Source organism: Ranitomeya variabilis, chromosome 4 (assembly GCF_051348905.1).
Source record: "Ranitomeya variabilis isolate aRanVar5 chromosome 4, aRanVar5.hap1, whole genome shotgun sequence".
NCBI classification, from domain to species: domain Eukaryota; kingdom Metazoa; phylum Chordata; class Amphibia; order Anura; family Dendrobatidae; genus Ranitomeya; species Ranitomeya variabilis.
This window is the reverse complement of record NC_135235.1, coordinates 497433675-497455907: the sequence shown is the minus strand read 5'-3', so window position 1 is coordinate 497455907 and position 22233 is coordinate 497433675. Positions and strand designations below refer to the sequence as shown.

Below are 22233 nucleotides of genomic sequence, written 5' to 3'. Positions count from 1 at the left end.
GGTTGAAGCTCAGCTTTATTTAGTTGAGGGCAACACCAGGCAGGGGCACACAGACAGACACCTTTAGTAGGCCGGAAAAGCCTATTGCATTTTTTAAAATGGTAATTTGGAGCAGAAGGTTGAAGCTCAGCTTTATTTAGTTGAGGACAACACCAGGCAGGGGCACACAGACAGACACCTTTAGTAGGCCGGAAAAGCCTATTGCATTTTTTAAAATGGTAATTTGGAGCAGAAGGTTGAAGCTCAGCTTTATTTAGTTGAGGGCAACACCAGGGAGGGGCAGAAGCCGTTAGTAGGCCCTAACCAAAGTTGAAGGCCAAATGCAGTTTAATTTCTGATACTATAGGCCGAAAGCCAGAAGGTGGAAGCTCCGATTTAGACAGTGGAGGACAATTTGAATTAGGGACTGCAGACAGACTTAGTAGGCTGTCCCCTGTGGACCATGCATCCAACACATTAACCCATTGCGCCGTAATGGACACGTAATCTTCCGTGGCCATGCCTACAGGTCCATGCGTCTGTTGTCAGGTGCACCTTTGTACTCACAGATTGCCAGAGTGCATGGACAATGCGGTCTTCTACATGCTGGTGGAGGGTTGGGATGGCTTTTCTCGCAAAAGAAGTGTCGACTGGTTAGCTTGTAGCGTGGTACAGCGTAGTCCATCATGGCCTTATTAATAGTAAATAAAATATATAACTAGGCTCTATGAACTTTTAAATAGGTTCCAGGGGTACACGGGCAGCATTGGTGTGGTCAGTGGAGGAGTATTGCAAGTAGGGGCTGCAGACAGGCTATCAAAGGCCTAAAATACCAAACAGTAGGCACTCATGGCAGTTTTACATCGGTTACATGGATACACAGGCAGGCACTCCAGGCAGCATTGTGGTCAGTGGAGGAGTATTGCAAGTAGGGGCCGCAGACAGGCTATCAAAGGCCTAAAATAACAAACAGTAGGCAGTCATGGCAGTTTTACATCGGTTACATGGATACACAGGCAGGCAATCCAGGCAGCATTGTGGTCAGTGGAGGAGTATTGCAAGTAGGGGCCGCAGACAGGCTATCAAAGGCCTAAAATAACAAACAGTAGGCAGTCATGGCAGTTTTACATCGGTTACATGGATACACAGGCAGGCACTCCAGGCAGCATTGTGGTCAGTGGAGGAGTATTGCAAGTAGGGGCCGCAGACAGGCTATCAAAGGCCTAAAATAACAAACAATAGGCTCATTGCAGTTTTACAGCGGTTACATGGATAGACGGGCAGGCAGCTTGGTGGTGAGTGGAGGAGTATTTAAAGTAGGGACCGCAGACAGGCTTCAAAGGCCTAACATAAGAAAATGGGCTGGCTGTAGGCACTTTATAATTGGTTCCAGGGGTACACGGGCAGCAGTGGTCTGGCCAGTGGAGGACTAGTGGAAGGAGGGACCGCAGACAGGCTTCAAAGGCCTAACATAAAAAAATAGGCTGGCTGTAGGCACTTTATAATTGGTTCCAGGGGTACACGGGCAGCAGTGGTCTGGTCAGTGGAGGACTAGTGGAAGGAGGGACCGCAGACAGGCTTCAAAGGCCTAACATAAAAAAATGGGCTGGCTGTAGGCACTTTATAATTGGTTCCAGGGGTACACGGGCAGCAGTGGTCTGGTCAGTGGAGGACTAGTGGAAGGAGGGACCGCAGACAGGCTTCAAAGGCCTAACATAAAAAAATGGGCTGGCTGTAGGCACTTTATAATTGGTTCCAGGGGTACACGGGCAGCAGTGGTCTGGTCAGTGGAGGACTAGTGGAAGGAGGGACCGCAGACAGGCTTCAAAGGCCTAACATAAAAAAATGGGCTGGCTGTAGGCACTTTATAATTGGTTCCAGGGGTACACGGGCAGCAGTGGTCTGGTCAGTGGAGGACTAGTGGAAGGAGGGACCGCAGACAGGCTTCAAAGGCCTAACATAAAAAAATGGGCTGGCTGTAGGCACTTTATAATTGGTTCCAGGGGTACACGGGCAGCAGTGGTCTGGTCAGTGGAGGACTAGTGGAAGGAGGGACCGCAGACAGGCTTCAAAGGCCTAACATAAAAAAATGGGCTGGCTGTAGGCACTTTATAATTGGTTCCAGGGGTACACGGGCAGCAGTGGTCTGGTCAGTGGAGGACTAGTGGAAGGAGGGACCGCAGACAGGCTTCAAAGGCCTAAAATAACAAACAATAGGCTCATGGCAGTTTTACAGCGGTTACATGGATACACGGGCAGCTTGGTGGTGAGTGGAGGAGTAGTGCAAGGAGTGTCTGTCCCAGTACTCCCAAAATATAAATAGATGTTAATGTCTCGCAAAACAACCAAAACAAAAAAAAAGGTGGCATACTTAGGTACAGGGGTGGGCTCATCTGCTGAGTTTCTGACATAGTAATTTGGCAGTAACTATTTAATGGTGCCAATATAGGACACAGACACAGACTACTTTAAGTTGCATCATAGATGTCTACAAATGTGTATTGTCAGTGCCAGACATTGAATGATGTCAGCGAATAGACTAAAGATTGGTGGAGCTGTGCGACATAATTTTGCATGTGGTAGAGCACATTTTGAGCTGGGGTAGGGGGGAACTCTCTAGAGGCCGGCGGGACCGCCCCAGGGCCCCTCATGTTACAACGGTGTGTCTGACGTTGGGTGCGCACCACCACCGCCAGAGACACTACATTGTACTATGAGGGACCCAGTAGCAATGCCGTCAACCAAAAGCGAGCACACCCACCTCTTCAGACAAACAGCAGTCTCACGGGTGCTTGCGCCAAGTCGCGATACCACGGCCCCGTGTGGGGAGTTTGGCCATTTAGGGAGGTGTAAACATGTCGTATGCTGTACAATCAGCTGCAGCAAATTAGACATTAGAAAAGTAATTCACAGGCAAGAGCCTTTCATAGGAAAGCTAGGTGTCGGCCGGGCAAGGTGGGGCAAAAGATTTCGAAATCCAGTTGTGGTTCATTTTAATGAATGTTAGATCGTCAACATTTTGGGTAGCCAGACGAGTCCTTTTTTCGGTTAATATTGAACCTGCAGCACTGAATACTCTTTCTGATAGGACACTTGCTGCCGGGCAAGCAAGCTCCTGCAATGCATATTCTGCCAATTCTGGCCAGGTGTCTAATTTGGAGGCCCAGTAATCAAATGGGAATGACGGTTGAGGGAGAACATCGATAAGGGATGAAAAATAGTTAGTAACCATACTGGACAAATGTTGTCTCCTGTCACTTTCAATTGATGCAGCAGTACCTGTCCTGTCTGCGGTCATAGCAAAATCACTCCACAACCTGGTCAGAAAACCCCTCTGTCCAACGCCACTTCTGATGTGTGCACCCCTAACACTCCTAGTCTGCTGCCCCCTGGAGCTCGTGTGAGAACGATCACGTGCGCTGTGTGCTGGGAATGCCTGAAGCAAACGGTCAACAAGAGTTGATTGTTTGGTTGCTAATATTAGTTCCAAGTTCTCATGTGGCATAATATTTTGCAATTTGCCTTTATAGCGTGGATCAAGGAGGCAGGCCAACCAGTAATCGTCATCGTTCATCATTTTCGTAATGCGTGTGTCCCTTTTTAGGATACGTAAGGCATAATCCGCCATGTGGGCCAAAGTTCCAGTTGTCAAATCTCCGGTTGTGATTGGTTGAGGGGCAGTTGCAGGCAAATCTACGTCACTTGTGTCCCTCAAAAAACCAGAACCCGGCCGTGACACGCAACCAATTTCCTGTGCCCCCGGGAAAGGTTCGGCATTAAAAATATACTCATCCCCATCATCCTCCTCGTCCTCCACCTCCTCTTCGCCCGCTACCTCGTCCTGTACACTGCCCTGACCAGACAATGGCTGACTGTCATCAAGGCTTTCCTCTTCCTCTGGTGCAGACGCCTGCTCCTTTATGTGCGTCAAACTTTGCATCAGCAGACGCATTAGGGGGATGCTCATGCTTATTACGGCGTTGTCTGCACTAACCAGCCGTGTGCATTCCTCAAAACACTGAAGGACTTGACACATGTCTTGTATCTTAGACCACTGCACACCTGACAACTCCATGTCTGCCATCCTACTGCCTGCCCGTGTATCCTCCCACAAATAAATAACAGCACGCCTCTGTTCGCACAGTCTCTGAAGCATGTGCAGTGTTGAGTTCCACCTTGTTGCAACGTCTATGATTAGGCGATGCTGGGGAAGGTTCAAAGACCGCTGATAGGTCTGCATACGGCTGGCGTGTACAGGCGAACGTCGGATATGTGAGCAAAGTGCACGCACTTTGAGGAGCAGGTCGGAGAACCCAGGATAAGTTTTCAATATAGACTGCACCACCAGGTTTAAGGTGTGAGCCAGGCAAGGAATGTGTTTCAGTTGGGAAAGGGAGATGGCAGCCATGAAATTCCTTCCGTTATCACTCACTACTTTGCCTGCCTCAAGATCTACTGTGCCCAGTCACGACTGCGTTTCTTGTTGCAAGAACTCGGACAGAACTTCCGCGGTGTGTCTGTTGTCGCCCAAGCACTTCATAGCCAATACAGCCTGCTGACGCTTGGCAGTAGCTGGCCCATAATGGGACAACTGGTGTGCAACAGTGTCATCTGCCGATGGAGTGGTTGGCAGACTGCGTTCTGTGGAAGAGCTGTAGCTTCTGCAGGAGGACGAGGAGGAGGAGGAGGGGGTGCGAACGCCTACAGCCAACTGTTTCCTAGACCGTGGGCTAGGCACAACTGTCCCTAAATTGATGTCGCCTGTGGACCCTGCATCCACCACATTCACCCAGTGTGCCGTGATGGACACATAACGTCCCTGGCCATGCCTACTGGTCCATGCATCTGTAGTCAGGTGCACCTTTGTACTCACAGATTGCCTGAGTGCATGGACGATGCGCTGTTTAACATGCTGGTGCAGGGCTGGGATGGCTTTTCTGGAAAAAAAAGTGTCGACTGGGTAGCTCGTATCGTGGTTCAGCGTACTCCATCAGGGCTTTGAAAGCTTCGCTTTCAACTAACCGGTAGGGCATCATCTCTAACGAGATTAGTCTAGCTATGTGGGCGTTAAAACCCTGTGTACGCGGATGCGAGGATAAGTACTTCCTTTTTCTAACCAGAGTCTCATGTAGGGTGAGCTGGACTGGAGAGCTGGAGATCGTGGAACTTTCGGGTGTGCCGGTGTACATGGCAGACTGAGAGACGGTTGGAGACGGTATTGTTTCCGCCGGTGCCCTAGATGCAATATTTCCTCCTACAAAACTGGTGGTTCCCTGACCCTGACTGCTTTTGGCTGGCAAAGAAACCTGCACAGATACTGCCGGTGGTGCAGAAAATGGTGGCCTTACAGTGACGGAAGGGATGTTGCGTTGCTGACTAGCTTCATTGGCCGAGGGTGCTACAACCTTGAGGGACGTTTGGTAGTTAGTCCAGGCTTGAAAATGCATGGTGGTTAAGTGTCTATGCATGCAACTAGTATTTAGACTTTTCAGATTCTGACCTCTGCTTAAGCTAGTTGAACATTTTTGACAAATGACTTTGCGCTGATCTGTTGGATGTTGTTTAAAAAAATGCCAGACTGCACTCTTCCTAGACTCGGATCCCTTTTCAGGGATTGCAGACTGAGCTTTAACCGGATGGCAACGCTGTGCTCCAACAGGTTTTGGCTTTGACACGCGTTTTGGGCCAGATACGGGCCCGGCAGATGGAACCTGTTGCGATGTTGATGCCTGCTGCGGCCCCTCCTCCACCTCCGCTTCTGAACTACTGCCGCCTGCACCCTGTTCCCCCAATGGCTGCCAATCGGGGTCAATAACTGGGTCATCTATTACCTCCTCTTCGAGCTCGTGTGCAACTTCGTCTGTGTCACTGTGTCGGTCGGTGGTATAGCGTTCGTGGCGGGGCAACATAGTCTCATCAGGGTCTGATTGTGGATCTGTACCCTGAGAGGGCAATGTGGTGGTCTGAGTCAAAGGAGCAGCATAGTACTGTGGCTGTGCATCAGTGCACTCCATGTCAGAATATACTTGTAATGGGCATGGCCTGTTAAATGTTTCACTTTCTAAGCCAGGGACGGTATGTGTAAAGAGCTCCATGGAGTGACCCGTTGTGTCGCCTGCTGCATCCTTCTCTCTTGTTGTAGTTTTTGCTGAGGAGGACAAGGAAGCGACTTGTCCCTGACCGTGAACATCCACAAGCGACACGCTGCTTTTACATTTACCAGTTTCGGAAGAGGAGGCAAAAGAGCTAGAGGCTGAGTCTGCAATGTAAGCCAAAACTTGCTGTTGCTGCTCCGCCTTTAAAAGCGGTTTTCCTACTCCCAGAAAAGAGAGCGTTCGAGGCCTTGTGTAGCCTGACGACGAAACTGGCTCCACAGCTCCAGACTTAGGTGGAATATTTTTATCCCCACGACCACCTGATGCTCCACTACCACTACCATCATTACCAGCTGACAATGAACGCCCACGACGACCTCTTGCACCAGACTTCCTCATTGTTTTAAAATCTTAACCAAAGTAACTTTATTTGTTGCTGTCAAACAACTTACACGGTGAGCTATAACTTCAGTATGATTTCAATATCCCTTAACAGGTTGGTGAGACCACAAGGAAAATCAGGCACAATGTTACACACTCTGTTTTCTGTGGCACAAAATCACAGAGATGACACACACGCAGGACTGTCACTCAAGCACTAATGTCAATATTAATCTCCCACCTAATTTATTTTTTTTTTTTTCTCAGGGAGACTTTAGAAACCAAATAATATTAAAAAAAAAAAAAAAAAAAAAGGCTTTCTATGGCCCACAATTAGAGAGAGAGAGGTGGCACACCCAGGAGTCAAGACTGGCGCACAAGCTGAAAGGGCAATATTACTCTCCCACTGTTTTTTTATGTTTTTTTTGTTTTTTTCAGGGAGACTTTAGAAACCAAATAATATTAAAAAAACCAAAAAAAAAAATAGCCTTTCTATGGCCCACTGAATGAGAGAGAGAGGTGGCACACCCAGGAGTCAAGACTGGCACACAAGCTGAAAGGGCAATATTACTCTCCCACTGTTTTTTTATGTATTTTTTTTTTTTTAAGGGAGACTTTAGAAACCCAATAATATTTAAAAAAAAAAATAAATAGGCTTTCTATGGCCCACTGAATGAGAGGGAGAGAGGTGGCACATCCAGGAGTCAAGACTGGCACACAAGCTGAAAGGGCAATATTACTCTCCCACTGTTTTTTTATGTATTTTTTGTTTTTTAAGGGAGACTTTAGAAACCCAATAATATTTTTTAAAAAAAATAAATAGGCTTTCTATGGCCCACTGAATGAGAGGGAGAGAGGTGGCACACCCAGGAGTCAAGACTGGCACACAAGCTGAAAGGGCAATATTACTCTCCCACTGTTTTTTTATGTATTTTTTGTTTTTTAAGGGAGACTTTAGAAACCCAATAATATTTTAAAAAAAAAAATAAATAGGCTTTCTATGGCCCACTGAATGAGAGGGAGAGAGGTGGCACACCCAGGAGTCAAGACTGGCACACAAGCTGAAAGGGCAATATTACTCTCCCACTGTTTTTTTATGTTTTTTTTTTTTTTTCAGGGAGACTTTAGAAACCAAATAATATTAAAAAAACCAAAAAAAAAAATAGCCTTTCTATGGCCCACTGAATGAGAGAGAGAGGTGGCACACCCAGGAGTCAAGACTGGCACACAAGCTGAAAGGGCAATATTACTCTCCCACTGTTTTTTTATGTTTTTTTTTTTTTTTTCAGGGAGACTTTAGAAACCAAATAATATTAAAAAAACCAAAAAAAAAAATAGCCTTTCTATGGCCCACTGAATGAGAGAGAGAGGTGGCACACCCAGGAGTCAAGACTGGCACACAAGCTGAAAGGGCAATATTACTGTCCCACTGTTTTTTTATGTATTTTTTGTTTTTTAAGGGAGACTTTAGAAACCCAATAATATTTTTAAAAAAAAATAAATAGGCTTTCTATGGCCCACTGAATGAGAGGGAGAGAGGTGGCACACCCAGGAGTCAAGACTGGCACACAAGCTGAAAGGGCAATATTACTCTCCCACTGTTTTTTTATGTATTTTTTGTTTTTTAAGGGAGACTTTAGAAACCCAATAATATTTTAAAAAAAAAATAAATAGGCTTTCTATGGCCCACTGAATGAGAGGGAGAGAGGTGGCACACCCAGGAGTCAAGACTGGCACACAAGCTGAAAGGGCAATATTACTCTCCCACTGTTTTTTTATGTTTTTTTTTTTTTTTTCAGGGAGACTTTAGAAACCAAATAATATTAAAAAAAACAAAAAAAAAATAGCCTTTCTATGGCCCACTGAATGAGAGAGAGAGGTGGCACACCCAGGAGTCAAGACTGGCACACAAGCTGAAAGGGCAATATTACTCTCCCACTGTTTTTTTATGTTTTTTTTTTTTTTTTCAGGGAGACTTTAGAAACCAAATAATATTAAAAAAACCAAAAAAAAAAATAGCCTTTCTATGGCCCACTGAATGAGAGAGAGAGGTGGCACACCCAGGAGTCAAGACTGGCACACAAGCTGAAAGGGCAATATTACTCTCCCACTGTTTTTTTATGTATTTTTTGTTTTTTAAGGGAGACTTTAGAAACCCAATAATATTTAAAAAAAAAAATAAATAGGCTTTCTATGGCCCACTGAATGAGAGGGAGAGAGGTGGCACACCCAGGAGTCAAGACTGGCACACAAGCTGAAAGGGCAATATTACTCTCCCACTGTTTTTTTATGTATTTTTTGTTTTTTAAGGGAGACTTTAGAAACCCAATAATATTTTTTAAAAAAAATAAATAGGCTTTCTATGGCCCACTGAATGAGAGGGAGAGAGGTGGCACACCCAGGAGTCAAGACTGGCACACAAGCTGAAAGGGCAATATTACTCTCCCACTGTTTTTTTATGTATTTTTTGTTTTTTAAGGGAGACTTTAGAAACCCAATAATATTTTTTAAAAAAAATAAATAGGCTTTCTATGGCCCACTGAATGAGAGGGAGAGAGGTGGCACACCCAGGAGTCAAGACTGGCACACAAGCTGAAAGGGCAATATTACTCTCCCACTGTTTTTTTATGTTTTTTTTTTTTTTTTCAGGGAGACTTTAGAAACCAAATAATATTAAAAAAACCAAAAAAAAAAATAGCCTTTCTATGGCCCACTGAATGAGAGAGAGAGGTGGCACACCCAGGAGTCAAGACTGGCACACAAGCTGAAAGGGCAATATTACTCTCCCACTGTTTTTTTATGTTTTTTTTTTTTTTTAAGGGAGACTTTAGAAACCCAATAATATTTAAAAAAAAAAATAAATAGGCTTTCTATGGCCCACTGAATGAGAGGGAGAGAGGTGGCACACCCAGGAGTCAAGACTGGCACACAAGCTGAAAGGGCAATATTACTCTCCCACTGTTTTTTTATGTATTTTTTGTTTTTTAAGGGAGACTTTAGAAACCCAATAATATTTTAAAAAAAAAAATAAATAGGCTTTCTATGGCCCACTGAATGAGAGGGAGAGAGGTGGCACACCCAGGAGTCAAGACTGGCACACAAGCTGAAAGGGCAATATTACTCTCCCACTGTTTTTTTATGTATTTTTTGTTTTTTAAGGGAGACTTTAGAAACCCAATAATATTTAAAAAAAAAAATAAATAGGCTTTCTATGGCCCACTGAATGAGAGGGAGAGAGGTGGCACACCCAGGAGTCAAGACTGGCACACAAGCTGAAAGGGCAATATTACTCTCCCACTGTTTTTTTATGTTTTTTTTTTTTTTTCAGGGAGACTTTAGAAACCAAATAATATTAAAAAAACCAAAAAAAAAAATAGCCTTTCTATGGCCCACTGAATGAGAGAGAGAGGTGGCACACCCAGGAGTCAAGACTGGCACACAAGCTGAAAGGGCAATATTACTCTCCCACTGTTTTTTTATGTTTTTTTTTTTTTTTTCAGGGAGACTTTAGAAACCAAATAATATTAAAAAAACCAAAAAAAAAAATAGCCTTTCTATGGCCCACTGAATGAGAGAGAGAGGTGGCACACCCAGGAGTCAAGACTGTCAAGACTGGCACACAAGCTGAAAGGGCAATATTACTGTCCCACTGTTTTTTTATGTATTTTTTGTTTTTTAAGGGAGACTTTAGAAACCCAATAATATTTAAAAAAAAAAATAAATAGGCTTTCTATGGCCCACTGAATGAGAGGGAGAGAGGTGGCACACCCAGGAGTCAAGACTGGCACACAAGCTGAAAGGGCAATATTACTCTCCCACTGTTTTTTTATGTATTTTTTGTTTTTTAAGGGAGACTTTAGAAACCCAATAATATTTTTTAAAAAAAATAAATAGGCTTTCTATGGCCCACTGAATGAGAGGGAGAGAGGTGGCACACCCAGGAGTCAAGACTGGCACACAAGCTGAAAGGGCAATATTACTCTCCCACTGTTTTTTTATGTTTTTTTTTTTTTTTTCAGGGAGACTTTAGAAACCAAATAATATTAAAAAAACCAAAAAAAAAAATAGCCTTTCTATGGCCCACTGAATGAGAGAGAGAGGTGGCACACCCAGGAGTCAAGACTGGCACACAAGCTGAAAGGGCAATATTACTCTCCCACTGTTTTTTTATGTATTTTTTTTTTTTTTCAGGGAGACTTTAGAAACCAAATAATATTAAAAAAAACAAAAAAAAAAATAGCCTTTCTATGGCCCACTGAATGAGAGAGAGAGGTGGCACACCCAGGAGTCAAGACTGGCACACAAGCTGAAAGGGCAATATTACTCTCCCACTGTTTTTTTATGTATTTTTTGTTTTTTAAGGGAGACTTTAGAAACCCAATAATATTTAAAAAAAAAAATAAATAGGCTTTCTATGGCCCACTGAATGAGAGGGAGAGAGGTGGCACACCCAGGAGTCAAGACTGGCACACAAGCTGAAAGGGCAATATTACTCTCCCACTGTTTTTTTATGTATTTTTTGTTTTTTAAGGGAGACTTTAGAAACCCAATAATATTTAAAAAAATAAATAAATAGGCTTTCTATGGCCCACTGAATGAGAGGGAGAGAGGTGGCACACCCAGGAGTCAAGACTGGCACACAAGCTGAAAGGGCAATATTACTCTCCCACTGTTTTTTTATGTATTTTTTGTTTTTTAAGGGAGACTTTAGAAACCCAATAATATTTTTTAAAAAAAATAAATAGGCTTTCTATGGCCCACTGAATGAGAGGGAGAGAGGTGGCACACCCAGGAGTCAAGACTGGCACACAAGCTGAAAGGGCAATATTACTCTCCCACTGTTTTTTTTAGGTTTTTTTTTTTTTTTCAGGGAGACTTTAGAAACCAAATAATATTAAAAAAACCAAAAAAAAAAATAGCCTTTCTATGGCCCACTGAATGAGAGAGAGAGGTGGCACACCCAGGAGTCAAGACTGGCACACAAGCTGAAAGGGCAATATTACTCTCCCACTGTTTTTTTTAGGTTTTTTTTTTTTTTTTCAGGGAGACTTTAGAAACCAAATAATATTAAAAAAAAAATAAAATAAATAGGCTTGCTATAGCCCACTGAATGAGAGATAGCACACACAGCAGTGGCACACAAGCCCTGACTGAGGCCAATATTTTTCTCCCACTGATTGATGTAGTGTTTTTGTGTTGAGGTAGAATTTAGAACACAAATCACGGAAAAAATAAATAGGCTTTCTATGGCCCACTCAGTGAGAGATGGCACACACAGGGATGGCACTGTAGCAGAAATGCCAATCTTAATCTCCCACAAAAAAAACAAAAAAAAAACAGGGACTGTCCTACAATTACTATCTCCCTGCAGTAATCTAAGCCAGGTATGGCAGGCAGCAATAGGAGTGGACTGATGCACAAATTAAATAAAAAGTGTGGACAAACAAAAAAGATAGCTGTGCAGAAAGGAAGGAACAAGAGGATATGTGCTTTGAAAAAAGCAGTTGGTTTGCACAGTGGCGTACACACAGCAATACAGCTATCACGGAGCCTTCTAGGGCAGCCCAATGAGCTACAGCGCTGAGGGGAAAAAAAAAAAAAAATAGCTTCCACAGTCCCTGCACACCGAAGGTGGTGTTGGACAGTGCAAATCGCTGCAGCACAAGCGGTTTGGTGGTTAGTGGACCCTGCCTAACGCTGTCCCTGCTTCTGACGAAGCGGCAGCAACCTGTCCCTAAGCTCAGATCAGCAGCAGTAAGATGGCGGTCGGCGGGAACGCCCCTTTATAGCCCCTGTGACGCCGCAGACAGCAAGCCAATCACTGCAATGCCCTTCTCTAAGATGGTGGGGACCAGGATCTATGTCATCACGCTGCCCACACTCTGCGTTCACCTTCATTGGCTGAGAAATGGCGCTTTTCGCGTCATTGAAACGCGACTTTGGCGCGAAAGTCGCGTACCGCATGGCCGACAAGCACAGGGGTCGGATCGGGTTTCATGAGACGCCGACTTAGCCAAAAGTCGGCGACTTTTGAAAATGATCGACCCGTTTCGCTCAACCCTAGTCATGACAGCCAGGGGTCTGTGGATGATCCCCCTGCATGTCATTATGATCCTCCTGTGAAAGCCAGCCCGTGGCCCGCTAAATCACTGCTATACACAGCTCTGGCAAAAATCAAGAGACCACTGCAAAATGTTCAGTTTGTCTGATTTTTCTCTCTATAGGTATATTTTTGAGTAAAATGTAACTTGTTCTTTTAGTCTATAAACTTCTGACAACATGTCTCCGAATTTCCAAGCAATACATTTTGTATTTTTTTCTGAAAAGGAGAAATTATCAAAATTAAAAAAAAAAAAAAAAAAAAAACTCAGTGCTTTCAGACCTCAAATAATGCAAAGAAAACAAGTTCATAATCATGTAGAAGCAACAATACTAATGTTTTAACTCAGGAAGAGTTCAGAAATCAATATTTTGTGGAATAACCATGATTTTTAATCACAGCTTTCATGCGTCTTGGCATGCTTTCCACCAGTCTTTCACACTGCTTCTGGCACAAAAATGTAAGCAGTTCTTCTTTGTTTGATGGCTTGTGACTATCCATCATCCTCTTGATTACATTCCAGAGGTTTTCAATTGGGTTCAGGTCTGGAGATTGGGCTGCCCATGACAGGGTTTTGATATGGTGGTCTCTTAATACTTGCCAGAGCTGTATAAGACAGGTGATCGCAGCTTCCAGTCTCCTGAGGCAGCTATTAAATGCCAGTCAAAAGTAAAAAAAAAAAAAATCACCCCCACTTTGCCCAATTAAAAATAAAGCAAACCAAAAAAAACATACCCTTTTTTTATCGCTGCATTCGTAAAAGTCCGATCTTTCAAAATATAAAATAAATTAATCCGATCGGTAAACGGTTTAGCAAGAAAAAAAAAACCAAACCCTGGAATTATGTTTTTTTGGCCGCCGCGAAGGGCCAATCAAAACATTTGTATGGGCCCCAAAATCGTATCAATAAAACTTCAGCTCAGAACTAAAAAAAAATAAGCCCTCACACAGCCCCATATTTTGAAAAATGAAAATGCTATGGGTCCCTTAAAATGGCGAGATTAAAAAAAAACACTTTTTGTTTGTGTCTTTAAAAAAATAAATAAACTATGCATGTTTGGCATCTGTGAACTAGTACTGACCTGGAGAATCATATTGCCAGGTCAGTTTTACCTTGTAGTGAACAGGGAAAGTAAAAAGACAATTGTGGAATTGCACTTGTTTTTTCAACTTACGGTGCATCACATAATAAACTGATGTCATTCAAAAGTACAAATCGTCCCACAAAGAAAAAGCCATCATACAGCTATGGGGACGGAAAAAAAAGTTATGGCTCTTGGAATAAAGGGAGGAAAAAACGAAAACTGGAAAAATCACAAAAATGGAAAATCGCAATGGCATAAAGGGGTTAAGCAGCACACGCCTTTTAAAAGATTTAGGCTATCTGTGTGCCATAAATGGAATCCTCTTTAGCTATGAGTTGCTGTGGATTTTTATCTAGCATTTATCCCAATTTCTGTATTTATAGTAAATTGTTCAGGCTACTAGTAGTCTTACCTCTCCCCACTGGGTCTCCAAAATTTTGACATATTTAAGGTGACATGCTTTATAAGAAATACAATGACTGAATTAATTAAAAGCATGATAATCATGCTAATGATGGTCTTCATTAAAGCACCACTCCAGCAGGTATTTTATTTCAGCACTGGAGTGGTGTCACTAACTAAAGGTCCCTGACCCTAGTCTTACACTACCAGCCGCCGTGCCGTCTTCAGCTGTTCCTGGCGCCACTCTGGCCTCACGCTGCCATTTTAGGACTGTAACTTCTGACTGACCAGAAGTCAGAGGGTAACGGTCACAAGCTCTCAGTGTAAGTCTGTGGGGGCCTTGTTCTGCTCTCATAGACTTACATTGAGTTTTGACTTCTGGATTGCCGGGCAAAGACTGGAACAAAGATCTGGCAGGTCACAACCTGCTGTAGACCGACCAGAGCGGCGCCGATAGCAGAAGAAGACAGCGGTTGGTATCTATAAGACTTGGGACAGGGAACTTAGACTAGTGGTGCTTTAATGGATAAAATACATGTAGTGGTTGTTAAACCCATCGGCAGCGTTGAACCAGAGTTAGGCTACTTTCACACTAGCGTCGTACGACGCAATGCGTCATACCGACGCATACTGTGAAAAAAAAGCACAACGGGGGCAGCGGATGCAGTTTTTCAACGCATCCGCTGCCCCATTGTGATGTCCGGGGAGGAGGGGGCGGAGTTCCGGCCGTGCATGCATTACATGTAACTTTTTTTGTGCCGACGGTCCGCCAAAACACGACGCATCCGTCGCACGACGGATGCGACGTGTGGCAATGCGTCGCTAATGCAACCCTATGGAGAAAAAAAGCATCCTGCGGGCAACTTTGCAGGATGCGGTTTTTCTCCAAAACGACGCATTGCGACGTGCGTCATACGACGCTAGTGTGAAAGCACCCTTAATTGGTTGCTAGTGTTTGTAACTTGCTGAAAGTTTTACAAATTTACAGAGAAAAGTGTCATCAGCTAGTGGCCTTTTGTTTAAAGGTATATGCACACTTGAAGTACTTGGTGCATAAATTTCAGAACCATTTCTGCATCTCTTGGCAGGAAAAATGCACATTTTTTGCTGCGTTTTTTTCTTGGGTTTTGGGTGCAGATTTTTCCCCACTCATTAGTATGGGTAAAATCTGTAGCAAAAACTCTGAAAGAATTGCCATGCAGCACATTTAAGTCTGCTAGTCACAAATGAGCAACGTGTGCATGAGACATCAGGATTTTCATTCGCGGTGCTGGCATCTGGAAACCCTTCAGGTTTTGTGACATCTGCACTGAAAATACGCAGCAAAAACACAACATGTGCATACAGCCTAGATCAGGATTTTATGTTAATTTTTTTTTTTTTGCATATTGCTTTCTATTTTTCCAAATTAAAATCTAAACTATTGCATTTTTTTCACATTGGCCACTGCAATTTTTCCACTTATATTTCCCATGGATATTAGTGGCAATAGACTGATACTTGTTTTTCCCAGTTGTATGCATAAAAGCACCAGCATGCTATAATCTGAGCAAAAGTCATTGTCAATGGGGCGAGGGGATCAGTAACCTCCCCTATTGTGAATGGTGGATGCCTACTATAGATAGTGATGTTCCAATTCATTTTAGTCCTGTCTGTGATGATAACAAGACTGTTAAAAAGTTATCTGTATGGAATAGGAAGTATAAGGGTATGTGCACACGCTGCGGATTTTGCTGCGGATAATGTAAACCTATGGGAAACGAAATCCGCAGTGCACATGCTGTGGAAAAGCAGAGGTTTACATTCCGCAGCATGTCAATTCTTTGTGCGGATTCCGCTGCGGGTTTACACCTGCTCCAATAGAAAACTGCAGGTGTAAACCCACACCGGAATCCGCAATAGAAACCGCGATAAATCCGCAGGAAAAACCGCAGCGGTTTTGCCCTGCAGATTTAACAAATCCGCTGCGGAAAAATCCGCAGCCCTCACAGATATGTGTGCACATACCCTAAAGCCTAGAGGCCAATGTTGAATCTTTTTACTAATATACATCTAATATATACACTGTGTTCCAAATTATTATGCACAAAGAGTTTAGGAGTGATAAGGTTAGAATTTTTTCATTTGTTATTTAAACTCATTGATGGTGATGTGTGTCAGGGTTCTTTATATCACTGAAAGCAATTGCAGATACCTCTGCAAATTAGTTTGGCAGGTGTGTCCAAATAAAGGCAAGACTACTTAAGAAGGCTGTTCCACGTTATTAAGCAGCCTACATTTTTTGCCAAAATGGGAAAGAAAAAGGATGTGTCGGCTGCTGAGAAGCAACAAATTGTGGAGTATTTAGGTCAAGGCATGACTACAATCAACATTGCCAAGACACTTCATCGTGATCATCGCACAGTCAAGAAGTATGTAGCTGATTCCCAGCACACACGTGTGCGTGCTGATAAGGAAAAATTGAGGACTCTTTCCAACAGGCAATTGCATAAGGTTAAAAGAGCAGCTGCAAAAATGCCTTGTCATAGCAGCAGACAAGTTTTTGAAGCTGCTGGTGCCTCCAACGTCCCCGGAACAACAATATGCAGGGTCCTTCAGAGGTTTGCAGCTGTGCGTAAGCCATCCTGTCGACCACCTCTATCCACTGCACACAAGCAGAAACGGCTCCAGTGGGCCAAACGATACATGAAGACTGACTTCCAAACTGTTTTGTTCACCGATGAGTGCCGTGCAACGCTCGATGGTCCAGATGGATGGAGTGGAGAATGGCTGGTTGATGGACACCCCACGAAAAAAAGGCTAAGGCGCCAACAAGGAGGAGGTGGAGTAATGTTTTGGGCTGGAATCATGGGGAGAGAGATTGTCGGCCCCTTTATGATCCCTGAAGGGGTAAAGATGAACTCCATAGTCTATGTGGAGTTTCTAAAACAACACTTCCTGCCATGGTTCAAGAGGAAGAACCGTGCTTTCCACAGCAAGATCATTTTCATGCATGATAATGCACCGTCTCATGCTGCAAAAAACACATCTGCATCTCTGGCTGCTATGGGCATAAAAGAGGACAAACTTATGGTGTGGCCACCATCTTCCCCTGACCTCAACCCCATTGAGAACCTCTGGAGCATCATCAAAAGGAGTGTCTATGATGGCGGGAGGCAGTTCACATCTAAGCAACAGCTCTGGGAGGGTATTCTGTCCACATGCAAAACAATTGAAGCAGAAACCATCCGAAAACTGACAAATTCAATGGACGAGAGAGTTCAGAAGCTTCTTTCGAACAAGGGGTCCTATGTGCAAATGTAACATCACCTAGAATAAAGTTTTCACTTGAAAACAGTTTGATTTCATTTTGTAATAAGCTGATAATGCTTATAACTTCACAATTGACCATTTTTTTGATCAAAAAAAGGTTGAAAACTCTGCTGTGCATAATAATTTGGAAAATGCATTTTGAGTGTTTATTTTTTTTTAAAAGATACTGTTTTCATAGGCAGTTTGTTCCAAAACATTGCAATTATACTAGAATAGTAGATGACTGGAAAATAACAATGACTGCAATTCAGATAGGTAATTTAGAGAAAATATGAGGAAATATTATTTGCATAATAATTTGGAACACAGTGTATACAGGAGGAGATGACATACAGCAGGTATATATATACAGGGAGATGACATACAGTTATGTACTATATACAGGGGAGATGACATACAGGTATATACTATATACAGGAGATGACATACAGGTGTATACTATATATAAGGGAGATGACAAAAATGTATATACTGAGGGGAAAATGAGAGGTGTGAGGTGAAAATGAGAAGGTGTGAGTGCAAAATGAGGAGTGAGGGAAAATAGTGGAGTGATCGGACAATGACAGATGTGAGGTCGAAATGACAAGTGTTAGGGGGGAATGAGAGGAGTGAGGGGAATGAGAGATGTGAGGGAGAAAATGAGATGTGAGGGGGGAAATGAGAGGCGTGATGGGAAAATAAGAGAAGTGAGGTGCTATAACTAACCACAGATATTTACTATGCCCAGGCAACGCCGGGCTCTTCAGCTAGTTTACCATAAAACCCGATTCATACAATAGATCACATTCCGATGACACTTACCCTTTTAAAAATGATTGAAGCTATCATCCAGTTAGTTGTGTGTATGTCTTTGTAAGTTTTATTAGATATTTTATATCAGAGATATTACTCAGATATACTTGTAATGTCAGCTTTAATTTTAAGTAACTCTAGTTTTTCTATGTCTTGAAGTGGTTATGGTGAATGGAGATCACCGCATTGGAATATTTGCTAAATGGGCAATCCAGGCTGGAGAAGAACTGTTTTTTGACTATCGGTGAGAATAAACATGAATGTACAAGAGTTCAAATATCAGTGTGTATAAATATATAATAATTATAGAAACTTGATTACAGCTCACCCAGTTGCTCATCCACCTGGGGCTCAGACACCGGCCTCGCCCTGGCCTCACATCAAGGAAAATAGAAAAAATTGGAGTCTGGCTCAACAGGACTGGATTTTCCTTTTCTTTTTCAAAAGAAATTCTAGTGCATACAAAAGAAAAATGTACATGGTCGACATGACCCAGTCGACGCGTTTCGACTGCACTAGGCAGTCTTACTCATGACCCAGACTGAGTAAGACTGCCTAGTGCAGTCAAAACGCGTCGACTGGGTCAAGTCGGCCATGTACATTTTTCTTTTGTATGCACTATATTTTCTATTGAAAAAGAAAAGGAAAATCCAGTCCTGTTGAGCCAGACTCCAATTTTTTTCTATTTTCCATAAATATATAATACATAACTTGAGAATATAGAAAAATATGTATAAAAATCTATCTGTGATATACCATCTCATTACTTACACAGACACACTCTCCATCCCAATATAGTCAGATCGTGGTGCGTAGTGTTGGCTCCCAAATCTGCCACCTTCAGGCCCACTGTGCAGAGCCTGCTGATATAGCCGGATCGTAGCGCACAGATCGGACCAGCGGCATGGCCATTGGTCGGAATTGTCAGTAAAGCAGCAGTGCGGGGGAGCAGTGCCACTCCTGAAGAATCAATATTAGATAACCCTTTTTATTGAGGTTTATAAAGTAGGTGTTTCCCTTGTATATGACAGTAGAAGTAGCAGCAGTAAATTGCTTCCTTTCTTTTTTCCCAATGAAATTTCCAGAATAGCACACCACAACACATTTTGTAGATGTAAAACCCATTTTGAAGGTGTGAGACCCACTTTAACATGAGCATCTTGTCCCGCCCTCAGCTCCTCCCATTTTGTTAGACACGAATGGGACATGAAAATGCCAGCAGTCACATCTTTCTGCTCAACTTCGCGTTGTGCTAAAAATGTGCGACTTTTCAATGCTTTTTTTTCACCAGAAATCTTGTCGAAAAAGCAGTGAGTTTCTCCCAAATGTTAATTTTTTATTTTTTTTATTTCACTTCCATTTCAGGAGATCAGTAGAATTTGTCTATTTTGTCACTCCAAGTTCATACCATGTCAATTTCCTTTGCAGATACAGTCAGGCGGATGCTCTGAAATATGTGGGCATAGAGCGAGAGACTGATATCATCTGATATCCTTCCCACCTTTGACAATGGACCTTGTGACTGTCCCGGGCAAGAACCTACTGAACTTGTGTGTTTGTCCTGATGCTTCATTGTGACATATTCTCCTTTGTGAATGAATTGGTAAGACAGATGATGGAAGAGCTCCACTACACTTACATCAACATTGGTGCAAGTCCAGAGATGATCCCTGTATACAGTATACTGTATAATCAGTCGTCTGTCCTAGCTGTTCCAGTCGAGGGGACATCATTAATTGGTCTGACCATTTCTTGGATGATCATACAATTATGTGTCTGTTGTAGAACATGCCGTGAGCCGCATAAGGTCTAAAGCACAAACTCATCAAAATGATCCATGCTTCAGTCTGCTTCGTAGAATCCAAAGTGGACCTGTAAATGGCACAGTGTGAAACCATACAATTTATAGGCGCCACAAGTGGTTTGTCAGGCGTCCGTTCTGCTAATGAGACTCTTCCGCTTAAGCTCAATTGTTCCTGAACACACCACTTTCAAATTGTCAAATTATGGTATCAATATGGTGTATACCATAGTTTTAGACCTTTTCTTTTTTTACTCTAGCAAAGTGGGGCACGATAAATGATAAATTGTCTACATTGTACGCACCGGGACTGTTCTTGGGTGCTGCAGCTCAGCTGCTATTGACGTGAATGCGAGCTCAGCGGCAGTATATGAGAACGTCCGCTACACAGTGTACAGATCTGGAAAAGCACAGGACACGGTGAACATCCAGCCTGCTAACAGCTGATCAGTCAGGGTGCCGAGGGTCGGATATTGCTGACCCATCCCAAACCTAGAAAATCCGTATCCAGTCCGGGACCAGCCCTTTAACCCTTACTTACATACATTCTTTTTCTATATGTTAGCAACTAAGAAATGTTCTACTTCTCAATTAAAAGTTAGAAGCTGGAAGATACTGGTTATGTAAGCAGAATTGCTCCATCAGTGGTTGTATATTCCCTTTCATACAAGCTTCAGTATTATGTAAGGTTTTATGTGTTCAACGTCAAGTCTACAGATATTATTTCTCCTGATCTGTATGTAGATGTATTCCCTGCTGGAAAATAATGTTTTATATTAGACGTTGCAATGGAGTTTTAACACCCTGGACTATCATTCTAATGATTTTATGCAGTGGTATCTTAAGCATTTGGAGTTGTGCAATGTGTTATTCAATATATTACAGCGTAAATCATTATAATAACCATATACACAAATATTATGTACAGGATAGTGCTTATCAATCATGAACCATACTCACATTATATTAACACTTGCAGATGCACTTTAAATCGCATATATATATATATATATATATATATATATATATATATATATATATATATATATATATATATATTCAGTAATCACCTAACCACATCAGTACCAGATAACAAAGCAAGCATTACGCAATATTTCTAAATATAATCTATTGCGTAAATGCTTCCTTTGTTATCTGGTACTGATGCGGTTAGGTGATTACTGAATAATTACACATAGTGGATTCTGAGAATTGTACTACAGAGCTGTAATCTCGTAGCATTACTTCCCTGCTCATTGTCTGTACAGATCTTGCTCTTCTGATTTGTAATCTCCGATGTGTAATCTTCATTGCCACCACTGGACCTGATTTAGGAGACCCTCCTTTCAGACACCATTTTTACAGAGATGAGCTCTTATATTGCTGTGCTGACATTGATCCAGTAGGGATTGATGCTCTCACGGAATATAGAATTCAGCCCTAGTTGGCAATGCCCTGGTATACAGGCTGTTACTAAGGATCAATGCAAAGCTATTAAACTTTTTTACTGTATGTTGCATATAAAATGTAAAGTGGCGCTCAACTTGTCTCTCTAAGCCCTGCCGTTTTCGGTAATTCTGCAGAAAGTATCAGCATGAGTATTATAAACGCCATGCTACTGCAATACCTGCATGCTGCTTCTTGGTAAGATTTACGCTTTACTTTCCTGTAACTGCATACGGACAAGCAGCAATACGTAACCACCACAGTCTAATATGGTGTAGACACTATTGGGTTCTTTGCTTTATAACATACTTTAGAGCATGATAATAACTCTCTCAAACCCCCCCCCCCCCTCTGTCTTTCCCCTGCCTATCCTTCACTTTCCCTGCCCATCTCCCCCTATCTACAGTGGCATGTAAAAGTTTGGGCACCCCTGGACAAAATTACCATTATTGTAAACAGTTATGCAAGTTGAAGATTAAATGATCTCTAAAAGGCTTGACGTTAAAGGGAACCTGTCACCTGAATTTGGCGGGACAGGTTCCCTTTAAAGATGACATTTCCTTTGTATTTTAGGCAAAGAAATATGCAAAAGTTTGGGCATTCTGCATGGTTAGTACCTAGTAGTACCCCCTTTTGCAAGTATCACAGTTTGTAAATCCGTTTTGTAGCCAGCCAAGAGTCTTTCAATTCTTATTTGAGGGATTTTCATGCATTATTCCTTGGAAAATTCTTCCAGATCTGCGAGATTCGTGGGTCGTCTTGCATGCACTGCTATTTTGAGGTCTAGCCACAGATTTTCAATAATGTTCAGATCAGGGGACTGTGAGGGCCATTGTAAAA

General features: G+C 42.6%; 1 protein-coding gene across 3 annotated transcripts in view; it reads left to right on the top strand.

The window, feature by feature from the left end:
• Positions 1-20979, top strand: part of EZH1 (enhancer of zeste 1 polycomb repressive complex 2 subunit) — a 118458-nt gene extending 97479 nt beyond the window's left edge. For 2 of the 3 annotated variants that reach the window (XM_077252004.1, XM_077252005.1), the window contains exons 22-23: positions 18306-18390; positions 19575-20979. In XM_077252004.1, coding sequence (XP_077108119.1) covers positions 18306-18390; positions 19575-19635 — 146 coding nt within the window. In that variant the 3' untranslated portion in view covers positions 19636-20979. The remainder of the gene's footprint in view (positions 1-18305; positions 18391-19574) is intronic. The other variant, XM_077252003.1, reaches the window with a different exon arrangement.
• The last annotated feature ends 1254 nt before the right edge of the window (positions 20980-22233 follow it).